The sequence below is a fragment of the Gobio gobio genome (assembly GCF_949357685.1).
Source record: "Gobio gobio genome assembly, chromosome: 6".
In the NCBI taxonomy this organism is placed as follows: domain Eukaryota; kingdom Metazoa; phylum Chordata; class Actinopteri; order Cypriniformes; family Gobionidae; genus Gobio; species Gobio gobio.
This window is the reverse complement of record NC_137102.1, coordinates 6,294,543-6,307,765: the sequence shown is the minus strand read 5'-3', so window position 1 is coordinate 6,307,765 and position 13,223 is coordinate 6,294,543. Positions and strand designations below refer to the sequence as shown.

The following is a 13,223-nucleotide window of genomic DNA, read 5'->3' as shown; positions in this document are numbered from 1 at the left end:
AACATTTCCATATTTTTATTTAACTTTTAAGTTTGGCACTATTTATGTATTTATGTTTTACTCTGTTTATTCAATGTACCCCTGACTGTTTTTATATTTGTATTTCTTTAAAACCAATACAAAAATAAAAATGTTATGTAAATGATAGAATGATATTAAGTTTCACATTCATCGGTGTAAATTTAATCATCAGAAACCTCTTTTTTCTGTGGCATTGAAAGAATTAGAAAATTATTGGTTTCCCTTAAGGACAGTACAAACAAAAAAGCTGATAAAAACATCCATTTATTGAATACATTTAAGATTTTGTGAAATATCAAAGCCTATTATTGTTTGTTTGGTCTATTGTGTTTTTATTCACTTTCTTGTATTTTATATTTTTGTATCCTTAAACCTGGCATTTTTTTCTTGTTTTATTTTATTTGTTCCTGTTCTGTAACTGTTGTTCAATCAAAAAAATGATGGAAATGTATTAACATATAGAGAATTTTTTAATAAATCTCAACACAGAAATTTGCTGTTGTAATGGATGCAATCCCCCGATCACAGGAAGAACATCTAAATTTGACAGATATCAAGAGTACAATATTTATTGGTAATACAAATATTTTACAAGGTAGAGTCTAAAATAACTAAGAAATATACTTAATAATATAGTTTATCCTCCAGCTGTGTTTGGAGATAAAAGCGTAAAGCTTGGCGAACAGTGGATAAATCCCATATTAATAACAAAGTAAAATAAGTCTCTTATAAAATAATGCATATAATATATCCAGTAAAACATATGCTGGAACGTTTTAAATCAGATATTGATGACTCTTGTAATTTCTGTAATGGTGAAAAGGAAACTATTTTTCATTTATTTTTACATTGCATACATACAAAAATATTTTGGATTGATGTGAAGCGTTTAATTAAGGAAAAATTGAACATTGAGTGGATTTGACATAATATACTTATTTATGATTTCTGCCATATCAGCAGCAATGGCTATATTCATTGCAATCAGCAGTATCACTTCAATGCATTGTTTACAATAATTTTGTCTTAAAAACAATCACTGTACAAAATCAGGCATATATAACAATAATAATTAAATATAATCTTTAAATTTAATATTTGACAGATATTCAAAATTTACTCCAGGAGGACATAATATACTTATGATTATGGGAGAGAGAAAGATAATACTGCATACAATTATTAATATGAATAGGAAAGTTTCACATTCATAAAATGAAATGGTCAGACTCCAAACCTGACTTTTCTTGCTTTAAAAATGATTTCAAGCTTTATTGTTCGGTGTTGTGTAATTACACGAGTAATAAGGGAATTAATAACATTGCAAGCAGGTAAGATGTTGTATAAAATAGCTTCCTTTTGTTTTATTTTACTGTAGTTACTTTGTATTTTTGCTTTGAATGAATAGGTCTCGTTGTGTTGTTCTGATTATGGCATTAATAAAAATAAATTTAAAAAATGTAGCAAAATTATGAAAATATGTTTTAAATCTCAATGCAAGTTAGAAAAACAAGTCACAACTCACATATTTGATATTTATCATAGATTTAGAATCAGAAAGAACTTTATTACCAAGCATGTTTGCACACACAAGAATTTGTTTCGTTTTTTTGTGACATAAGACATTTCCAGTACAACAGAGACAACAAAAACAGACAAATTACATTTATTCCCAGGAAAGAAACAATGCCTCTTAGTATTTAAAAAGAATAACATTGAATCTAGCACTCAAAAACAAGCTATCCAGGATATAGACATGCATCTCCTTTTTGTCTGTGTAGTTTAGTCACTCTAGCAAAAGCCTTTTAAGCGAAGACCAGTAAAATGTCCTTATTTCACTTTATAAGGGAGGACATTTGGCCCTCACACATATAGCAGGACTGTGCGCACACACAAATAAATAAAAATTTAAGTGTATTAGAGAATTATAACAAGGGAAGTGTTAATTATTTATATACCCTTTTGTTTTTTCTGTTCTCGAACGTTTTGTAAAATGTAATTTTTTCCCCTTCAGAATTAAGATTTTTGTACATTTATTAATCCAAATTAGATCGCAAAGGTACAGAGGCATATTTCAAAGGAAATAAATCTTGAGCAAACTGTACAAAGACAGATCTTGAACCCAAAGAAAATGCACAAGCCAAATCATTAAATGTACGCTTTTAATTAGACATCATTTTTGCAATACAGCTTTAAACAATATTTGATACAATAAAAAAAAACCTCATGAAGAGTCCTTGAAGTTTACTTTATCGTTCAGCCTTTGTCCTAAAGACCTGCTCTGCACTAGTAAAACAAAAAAATAAGTGCACAACCATGGTTTTTAATAGGTTTTTCAAAAGTAAAGTCCAAATAGTGTGATGCATATTAACACACACACACAAAACATGACAGCTACTTCCCCTTGCAACCCCAGTAACGGACTCAGGTGTCAAAGGAGGAACTGAAACGGCAGTCTAACAAGCATGCTTGTTTATTTTATTTGTGTATTTTTCCTGAAGAGCAATTGTCTGGTTGGCAGAGATGTTGGAAATTGGAACTGTCGTCCTCTTTTGGGGGGGTCCGATTGGCTATAAATCATGCATTTGTTTGTCAATTTTTGATTTCAGATGTTCCTTGTAGGCCAGAATGTCCCTGGTCCATTTTGTGATGGTCTGCTTTTCACAAACCCAGATCTCCTGAGCCACCTGCAAGGAAACAAAGCAATATTACAATGTAGTGAACACGTCAAATCTTGCCTGCCAAAGACAATATCAGAGTGACGTACAACAAGCAAACTTGACATTACCTGCTGAATAAGCCTGAAGTCGTGGCTAACCAGCATCATCCCACCCTCAAATTCGTTGATCGCCTCAGCCAGAGCATCAATGGTTTCAATGTCAAGATGATTGGTCGGCTCATCAAGAAAGAGCATGTGGGGATTCTGCCAGGCCAGCCAGGCAAAGCAGACACGGCACTTCTGCCCATCGGAGAGATTCCTAATAGGGCTGACCTAGTTTAACACAAGAAAACTCGTCATGAATATAGCAGAATTCATTTGCAAGTCGAAAAACAACTTTATCAGCAGCCATATCACCCTGTAGCCCAAGACTGGTTTCCCACTGAAGCTAAGCAGGGCTGAGTCTGGTCAGTATCTGGATGGGAGACCAACTGGGAAAACTATGCTTCTGCTGGTAGAGGTGTTAATGAGGCCAGCAGGGGGCGCTCACCCTGTGCTCTGAGTGGGTCATAACACCCCAGTGTAGTGATGGAGACACTATACTGTCAAAAGAGCACCACACTTCGGAGACGTTAAACCGAGGTCCTGACTCTCTGTGGTCATTAAAAGTCCCAGGATGTCCTTTGATAAAGAGTAGGGGTGTAACCCCGGCATCCTGGCCAAATTTGCCCATTGGCCCCTGTCCATCATGGCTTCATATACGTATACATTAGGGGTGTAACTGTCAGAGATGTATAGTAACGAAGTAGAACTACTTCACTACTGTACTTAAGTACTAAAAGGCAGTATCTGTACTTTACTAGAGTATTATTTTTTTCTCCTACTTCCACTTTTACTTCAGTACATATTTTCGATGAGTTTAATACTTTTACTCCGATATTTTTTTTATGTGCTGCATCGTTACTCGTTACAATTATAAAAATGTTATGAATCATTCCATTCCAAACCCACATTACCGCGCATGAGAGAGAGAGAGCGCGCGCGAGAGTGCGAGAGAGAGAGAGAGTGCGAGAGAGAGAGAGCGAGCGCGAGAGACAGAGCGCGCGAGAGAGAGAGAGCGCGCGAGAGAGCCCCGCGAGCACGCATTCACTGTCTTTAAAACAACACGAGCGTCTTGCGCTCAAATTGCTCTATTTGTTTACATAGTTAATGTGCACTGTGAAGTAACATATACAAACAATGAACAGCTGTATTTTTATTAACTAAGATTAACAAAGATTAATAAATACAGCAACAAATGTATTGATCATGGTTAGTTCATGTTAGTTATTAGTCTACAATAACTAATGTAATGTTAACAAATCAAACCATATTGTAAAGTGTTACAAACAAATCATTTACTCAGAACACCTCTTGAAATGAGAATATAAGTGTGCTTACCCCATTTTTTTTTAGTAAGAGTGGTTATAGTAAGATTTAATCTTAATGAACTACAGTATTTTCAGGTTATTTATATGACAAAGGTAGAAAAATTACCTACCAACATTGTGATTGTCCTTTAGCTTAATCATTTGAAATAATAAAAACAATATAATGTTCAAACTTTTGACTACTTTCTTTAATAACTACATAACACAATACTTGTACTTTTACTTTCAGTACTTGAGTAGTACATTTTTAAATAAACTACTTGCAATACTTAAGTACAAAAAATGTTGAATACTTTAGTACTTCTACTTAAGTGTGGTGCTTAAAGAGCACTTCAACTTCTACTCAAGTCACTTTTTTGATAAGGAACTTGTACTTTTACTCAAGTATGTGTCTCTAGTACTTTATACATCTCTGGTAACTGTACACGCATTCGTACCGAACCGTTTCGGTACAGGGCTTTCGGTTCGTTGCATGCGTGTACTGAACGGTTTCAGAATGCAATCTTTAACAGTCGGCTTGTTTTAAGCGCGGAACACACTTCAATCCGAGTTCCCACACGAACATTAAGTATTCAGTCCGTTTTATCACGAAATTCAACCGATAAATGCCGTTTTGACACTCTTTAATATGGCGGCCACGCACGCATGAACGCGATCACCTGTGACCTGCGATTGATCGTCTCTTCCTAAAGAATAAACATGAATGAACATCTGAAGGTATGTTGAGGATACATTACAACTTACTGAAACACGTCACATGTCGTGTAATCACTCGGTGTTTCAATGGCGGAAAAACGTCAATATAACTGCTTGTAAACTAAAAAATGTCATGTAGCATCACATTTACCTCAGGCAGTGTCCACAGAATTGTATTCACTAGAGAAATCAACTCTTTCACTAAATATATGCACTATATTAGCCTATATATTAAATATATTCTACTTAATCTAGTGATGTCTTGATTATTTCATGCATGTTTAAATAAACCTGTCATGAAAATGACAGACACTGTATAAATTAATATATTTCAATAATGAATTGGAGGGAAAAAAAAAAATTATATATATATATATATATATATATATATAAATAATTAGGATTTAGAAGTTATTGAAAACTTCCTTATGTGAAGTTTACATGTTTGCGTACAATGTGTTATTTGAGTGTTGATTATTATACCTAAAAATAAATAGCAACTGAATTTAGGCTGTTAGTTTGGGCCTTTTATTATAATAGTGTGCAAGTAAGGGCTCCCTTTATAGTTTACAGCCTTATCTTTAAGAAAATTTGTTATAATTTAATTAATTTAAGGACAGAATTTGTTCAGTAAACCAGTTTAATATAAATAAATAAAAAGCTATGTTGTAAAACTGCTGTACCGAACCGTGACTTCAAAACCGAGGTACGTACCGAACCGTCAGTTTTGTGTACCGTTACACCCCTAATATACACACACGATTGGCTTCATCACTGTCTCCTCCACCAATAAGCTGGTGTGTGTGGTGGGTGTTCTGGCGCAATATGGCTGCCGCACATTGGTGGTGGTTGAGGAGATTCCCTCCTTCTATATGTAAAGCGCTTTGAGTGCCTAGAAAAGCGCTATATAAATGTGACAAATGAATTACAAAAGGAGGAAAAACCCACCTGCTGTTTGCCGGTGAGTCCATAGCGACCAATGATTTTCCTCATCTCTTCCTTTTCCTTAATCTCAGGGTAACACTTCATCATGTATTCCAGAGGTGAAAGGTCAAGCTCCAATTGCTCCGTTAGATGCTATAGAAATAACCCAAAAAAGTTAAATACTATTAAAAATCAGTCTGGTGCCTGGTAGTATTTTTTAATAATAGTAATAAGAGATATATATAGATATATATAGAGATATATATAGAGATATATATAGAGAGATATATATATATATAGAGATATATATATATATATATATATATATATATATATATATATATATATATATATATATACACACATACACAAACAAACAAATATTCCTCTTATATAAAAATATCATGACAAATGTTCTGAACGGACCTGATGATATCGCCCAATCTTCACATGGGAGTGTTTTCTAATCATGCCGTCTGAGGGCAGGAGCTGAAAGAAGAGACAAAGCCTTACAAACCACAATACTAAAGTATCCAAACCACAAAATGTGTGAACCTAAAATCATACCATGGGTTGCATGCATTTAAGTTAAAATGTGCCGTACCTCTCCAGTAAGGAGCTTCAGCAAAGTAGATTTGCCAGCCCCATTGGGCCCTACAAGGGCCACACGTGTGTCCAAGTCAATTCCAAACTCCAGGTTCTTGTAAATTATCGGCTGTAGCACACAAACGAGAACCTCAATCCAGAGATGCAACAACAAACGTGTGTAAAATTTGGTATTGGGATTAGATGGTTGTGCGTACCGTATCATCCGAATACCTGAAGCTGACGTTCTGAACCATAATGACAGGAGGAGGGATCTTCCCACAGGGAGGAAAATAAAATGACAGGGTCTAAAAAAGGGGGGGAGAAGAGAAGACTTTTACTATTGACTACACATAATATACAGCATTAAAAGATGCTAAGCTCTTTCCTCACCTTGTCATTCACAACACGCTCAGTAAGACCTGAGGCGACCATCTTCTGTAGAGTCTTCTCTTTGCTCTGAGCTTGTCTGGCCAGCTTGGCAGATCCGTGACCAAACCGGGCAATGTAGTTCTGAGGATCAACAGGAACACTTTAAATAAACACATCGATTACAAGCCGAGTAGTTAGAGAAAGCAGGGCTCGACATTAAGCCTGTTCACATGTAACAAGTAAATCTGTCACTCACTTGTCCGAGAAAAACATTTGCTTGTGCGTGTTAAATTCTATTTAAATAGAATTTATTCTAAAGCAATATTCTGACCAGTGTTCAATCAGCTTTGACATATTTAAATCTGCACAATTGTGATATTTTTACCTTTTTATAAAGGACATTTTTTCCATAGTCTTATTAAATATAGGCTATGCTTCAGCTTTCATTTTATATATTTTTAAATTTAAACTATAAATTAAATTAGAATAAGACACTATAGGGCTGTTACCAATCAAATAAAATAATTTACACTGAAAAATTACAACAGCATTAAATGTTATGAGATTATTTGTAATATTTTTGAATATACAAATAAGAAATGTTGGAAAGAATGTTTAAAAATTAAACTAAACCGCCAGTAGGAGGCGCAGGTCTTAATGAGTGAGTCATTGAGTCGATTCGTTCAAGAATTAGGCGGTTGTTTATGAACAGGTCATTGAATCAACCGATTCATTCAAACGCTGAATCATTCAGTAACACACCGTTGCTGTGACATTCGTTATGTTCTGCTGTGATCTTTGTTCGAAACTATTTTCGCTGCTGAAATAGAAAAAAAAAGTGAATATTGCTTCTAAAATATAAGTGACTTAATGTTAATTAATTGTTTATGGAGCTGGCGTATGAAATTAGTGTCATGTTCAGTCGTGATGGTATTCAGGAAAACAGCATTCTTGCTCGTGTGATGTTGCTTTACTGTATCATATGTTATAAATATAAAAATACAATTAGTCGAGTTTCAGTGTGTGAGCGGGGCTCATTTGTTTTCGATTTTCTCCTTGAGAGGCTGCGCGAGCCTAAACAGCACAACCTTGTTACCGTCAGAACATTATACATTTTATATTATATCCACCATCGATCACCACTTACACTAAGTGAATGCAGAATCATTCTTGCATTGTTATTTTTTGACGTTTTAATCAGGATACTTGTCCATCGGGCAAGTAAAATTCTTTCACTTGCCCCTTCAAAAAAACCCACTTGTCCCAGACAAGCGTTAATGTCGAGCCCTGGAGAAAGGTTTGAAAGTTTACAAAAAATACACGTAGAAGCATTTACCTTCATGTGTGCTATCTGGTCCTGCTCCCAGTTAAACCGCTTCATCTGATTCTCCTCCAGTTCCTCTCTGGTCTTCACATACTGGTCATAATTACCCTTTACACAAGAGGATGAATGATGAAGTTGTGCATTTGTAATTAAAGGAAAACAGCTTTACGGGGGAAGGAATTAGTCTTTACCGTGTAATATTTAAGCTTGCGCTGGTGCAGGTTAATGATGTTGGTACAAACGCCATTGAGGAAGTCCTGGGAATGGGATATTAAAACCAGAATTCTTTTAAACCTGTCGGGGGAAACAGAAACAAATTTGAGCATACAGCTCTCGGCATGGTGTTTGCATCAATAACAGAACAATGCAGTTTGTAATGTGAAGTTAACACTTTATTTAAAGGTGTCCGTTACAGTGTTATTATAAAAGTGAGTAATATTAGTTAAATGCATAATACAGAAATTAAATGTAACGGACACTAAAATAAAGTGTTACCATAACAAAACTGCATCTGGGTTGCGCTGACAGATCAGCTATACGCTTCGGTCTAGTTTTTGTCAAAGCTCTATCCATAAGAAGAATAAACTGCTTGATGGAAGAGCTACAATTCGGCCTTTTGTTAACATCATGTCTTCAGCAACAACCCATAGTAAACAAGTATTTGATTTAATATTCTCGCCCGTTTTAAAAATAAAGACTTACTGACTGAGCTCTTCCTCCAGCCACACACATGCATCCAAGTCCAGGTGGTTTGTTGGCTCATCCAACAGCAGCATGAAAGGCTTGAGGAACAGCGCCCTAAAGATGTCAAAAAACAACCATGAGTGAACTAAAGACTCCAAAGATATGCAAAAGAATTAATTGAAAGAGCTAAAAAGGGATCAGAAAATTCGCTTCGGACTGTTTTTGTCATTGTACAGTTAGCATGAAGCCACTGTGCTATCATTCGGCCTTTTATTACATCATTTCCCAGGAGCTCTGAACTTCGGTAAAGAGATTCTGAAGACTCACCGAGCAAGAGCAACTCGCATCCTCCATCCACCGCTGAAGTCTTTGAGTTTCTTCTGCTGCATGGCCGCAGTAAAGCCCAGACCGTGGAGGATCCGCGAGGCCCTCATCTCGGCTTTATCAGCATCCAGTTCCTCCAAACGCTCGTACAGCTCCATCAGCTTCTCGCATTCAGCTAGAGTTTAACAAACAGAGTTAAATTAAAATTCACACTGTTACAAATATGTGTTTCTCAACAAGGAGATTCCTTAAAAACAGCAGAATTAAGGAGTCTCCTCAAACTGAGATACTCAATATACCACGCCTAGGAAAGGAAGCTGTTACAAAAACAGTTCCTATGAAAACGTGGAAGTTGCATCGACCCGACCAATTAATAGATTTGACAAAATGTTCATTACATATTTATTGACCCTCATGTCTTACCCTCATTGGTTTTTTTGATCTCTGGATCAAACAATTGATGTTGAACAAAGTTGATGGTTTTGAACAAGTAAGTGTCAATTTTCATTTCCAGGTGAACTATTCCTTTCAAACTACACCGTGTGCATTTGATCAGAGCTGTTGAAACTCACAGTCCTCATGAGCTAGTCGTTCAGCCTCTTTCTCCAGCTGGATCCTCGCCTCATCTACCTCCATCACACACTGCAGAGCCGTCTTCTCACTGGGTGCCATCTCACGGGTCAGGTGGTAGATATCAATGTGCTCTGGAATCGGCACCTCCCTGTGACCAATCGCTGACAGCAGCATGGATTTACCTACGCAAGAGTTTAACAAGTCAGTTATTTGTGAGCCTATAAATTGATATGACTTATGGGGTTAGTTCACCCAAAAATGAAAATTCTGTCATTAATTACTTACCCTCATGTCGTTCGACACCTGTCAGACCTCCGTTCATCTTCAGAACACAAATGAAGATATTTTAGTTGAAATCTGATGGCTCTGAAAGGCCTCCATTGGCTCAATGGCACTTTACACTCTCAAGACCCTTAAAAGGCACTAAAGACGTCGTTACAAAGTCCATCTCACTACAGTGGTTCTACAATAACTTTATGAATCGGCGAGAATAGTTTTTGTGCGCAAAACCCCTAAATAACGACTTATATAGTGATGACGATTTCAAAACACGGCATCATGAAGCTTCGAAGCGTTATGAATCAGTGAGTCGATTCATGATTCGGATCGCGTGTCAAACCGCCAAACTGCTGAAATTTGGCGATTCAAACTGCTGAATCGACTCACTGATTCATAACGCTTCGAAGCTTCATGAGGCCGTGATTTGAAATCGTCATCACTATATAAGTCGTTATTTAGGGGTTTTGCGCACAAAAACTATTCTCGCCGATTCATAGTTATTTTAGAACCACTGTAGTGAGATGGACTTTGTAACGACGTCTTTAGTGCCTTTTAAGGGTCTTGAGAGTGAACCGTGCATTGAGCCAATGGAGGACTTTCAGAGCCATCAGATTTCAACTAAAATATCTTCATTTCTGTTCCGAAGATGAACGGAGGTCTGACAGGTGTCGAACGACATGAGGGTAAGTAATTAATGACAGAATTTTCATTTTTGGGTGAACTAACCCTTTATGAGCCCAACATGAACAGATTCTTCATTTACCAGTTCCATTGAGTCCAATAAGGCCATATCGACGGCCAGAGTTGAGCTCCAGACTAGTGTCACTGAGCAGCTCCTGTCCGTGAAAGGTGAGAGACAAGCTGCTGATGTGCACATCTGTGCTGTTGGGATGAGATGCCAACACGCCAGTCACTGCACGGGCCTCGGTTTTCTTCAGCTCAAACTCATCCAGCTCCTTCGTCAAACTGGCAACCCCTGAGATATGGAGAATGGAGGGGATTCAAACGGATTTCAAGGATGATAAAAATCAAGTTGCATTTTACACATGGGGGAAACTCATGGTTAGGGCTGTAACAATTGGACCAAAAATAAAAACCTTGATTAATTGAACATTTTACCTCAATTTTAATGAATGATTATTTTGCTTTTTCTTTCTTTCCATTTTTTGCCCTCATAAGGGTCGAGTAAGTTCCTGATAATGTTTTTACTGTAAATAAAAGAAAAAGAAAACTGCATCTGGGTTGCGCTGACAGATCAGCTATACGCTTCGGTCTAGTTTTTGTCAAAGCTCTATCCATAAGAAGAATAAACTGCTTGATGGAAGAGCTACAATTCGGCCTTTTGTTAACATCATGTCTTCAGCAACAACCCATAGTAAACAAGTATTTGATTTAATATTCTCGCCCGTTTTAAAAATAAAGACTTACTGACTGAGCTCTTCCTCCAGCCACACAAAAAAATGTAGGAGTCCTAAAATTAGGACTGACACGGCCATTATTTTTAAGAGTTTCTCCTAAATCGGCAAGTTAGGAGCTACTTTTAGCCTTAAAGGGATTGTTCGCCCAAAAAAGAAAATGCGGTCATCATTTACTCACCTGTAAGTTGTTCCAAACCTGTATGAGTTTCTTTGTTCTGCTGAACACAATAGATGATATTTAGAAGAATGTTTGTAACCAAGCAGAAAGAGCAACCATAGTATTATTTTCCCTACTAATGGTTGCTCTATCTGCTTGGTTGGAACATTCTTCTAAATATCTTCTCGTGTTCAGCAGAACAAAAACTCATACAGGTTTGGAACAACTTGAGGGCGAGTAAATGACAAATCTCTTTTTTTTGGGTGAGCTATCCCTTTAAGATGTTTTGTGAATACGAAACAATGTACTCATCTCGGTGTGAACAGGTCTGACATCAGTCTTTCATTGGTTGCTCTTACCATTGAACTCAGCTGCTCCATTCTGCTGGTTCTCAGGCTTATCTTCATCACCATTCACTCCATCTTCAGGTTTCTTTGTACGTTGGCGAGCTTTGGCTGCTTCTTTTTTCTTTGCCGCCTTCTTTTTTGCTAAATCGGATGGCATTTTAGCTGCGGATCCCAGGAACAGAGCACTCCTGAAAATCTGAGGGAGAGATAGAAAAAGATTAGTTGGAGGTAAAGATGCTCTCATATGAGTAGAGTAAAAAAAATTACAAGGTACACATTGTTCTCAAACGTACTTCCGGTTTAATCGACTCGTCACTGGCGCGTAGGGTTGTTTTAAGGTCTTGTTTTAAAATAAATCAAGCTTTAGGCACCAGAGGGCAGTGGTTCGGCCCGGCTCACGTGGAGTAACGTTACAGTCGGCCAGTACTTTTCCCTGACGCAGTCTAGGCGAATAACGGCAATGATAAAGCGATACTGGCACAGAAAAGAGCACATTACACGAATCATATCATGATGCGTTCCGAAAGCACAAATGACCGAAGATATCGCGAAATACCAGCGATGCTGCTCTCAAGAGAGAGAAAAAAAGTGTCGGTTAACTCTAAAGGCCCGACCAATGAGCCACTTCACCAAGCATGCTAATTCTAGCCATACCGGTGTATCCCAGATCACTAGTAAATCTTGCTCCCTATACACAAAACAACCGTAAAAAATGTGGTTACATTAGTAAAAGAGGTATTAACCGATAAACAGTGTTAAACTAGCTGAGGGGCGCACGCGAGTCTCTTGTCCCCACGAGCTAGCCGGCGAGCTAACAGCCGGTAAAACTAGCCTGTTAATCCGAAAGAACAAACGCCCAACATAACAAAATTAGTAAATAAGGTATGTTTTTTTTTTGTCATAGACATCGATCGTCACATATATAGCTAACTATCACTAATAAATAACGAACTTTTGTTGAATTAGGCCGTTATCTTACCTAGACCTCTTCCTGACGAAGCGCTACTAGCACCGGAGAAGCGGTCTCATGGCTCGCGCTACAAGCGGTATGAGGCGCGTGTCACCAATACCGGCACGGCAGCCAATCAGATGCCGATACATAATAACTCCCCGCCCACTTATTTGCATAGTAGCAAAGCCGCTCTCTGGTATCAGTTTGAGTCACACAAAACGATCTAAAATGAGTAATTTGGGTCCGTGTACGTTTTGATCTTTTCCTTTCCTGTTGTTGGATTATCTCGCAATCATACAGAATTGACGATTACAAGGTTATGGCTCATGATTTATAGCTCATTTGGTTCATTAGAGGAAAAGATAATTTTACTCGCTCTCATATTTTTCCAATCCTCCATTACTAGGCCTCATCTGTGACCAACTATTCAACTACATATATTCAAATATATTTTTTTTGAGTAATATCTCGCTTTTCT

At 37.2% G+C, this 13,223-nt stretch overlaps 1 protein-coding gene across 2 annotated transcripts; it reads right to left on the bottom strand.

Annotated features, from left to right (window-relative positions):
- Positions 1-1,549: 1,549 nt before the first annotated feature.
- On the bottom strand, positions 1,550-12,855 carry abcf2a (ATP-binding cassette, sub-family F (GCN20), member 2a). Of its 2 annotated transcripts, none has more exons than XM_079820404.1 (15): positions 12,773-12,855; positions 11,806-11,989; positions 10,635-10,847; positions 9,592-9,774; positions 9,023-9,194; positions 8,714-8,809; positions 8,203-8,305; positions 8,024-8,119; positions 6,709-6,828; positions 6,534-6,623; positions 6,335-6,445; positions 6,157-6,219; positions 5,755-5,883; positions 2,810-3,013; positions 1,550-2,708 (listed from the first exon to the last, which is right to left on the bottom strand). In XM_079820404.1, the coding sequence occupies exons 2-15, from the start codon at positions 11,948-11,950 to the stop codon at positions 2,592-2,594; spliced, it is 1,842 nt and encodes a 613-aa protein (XP_079676530.1). In that variant the 5' UTR covers positions 11,951-11,989; positions 12,773-12,855; the 3' UTR covers positions 1,550-2,591. The 2 variants fall into 2 exon arrangements, with proteins under 2 accessions (XP_079676530.1, XP_079676531.1); XM_079820405.1 differs by having other exon boundaries at positions 12,087-12,841.
- Between the last annotated feature and the right edge of the window lie 368 nt (positions 12,856-13,223).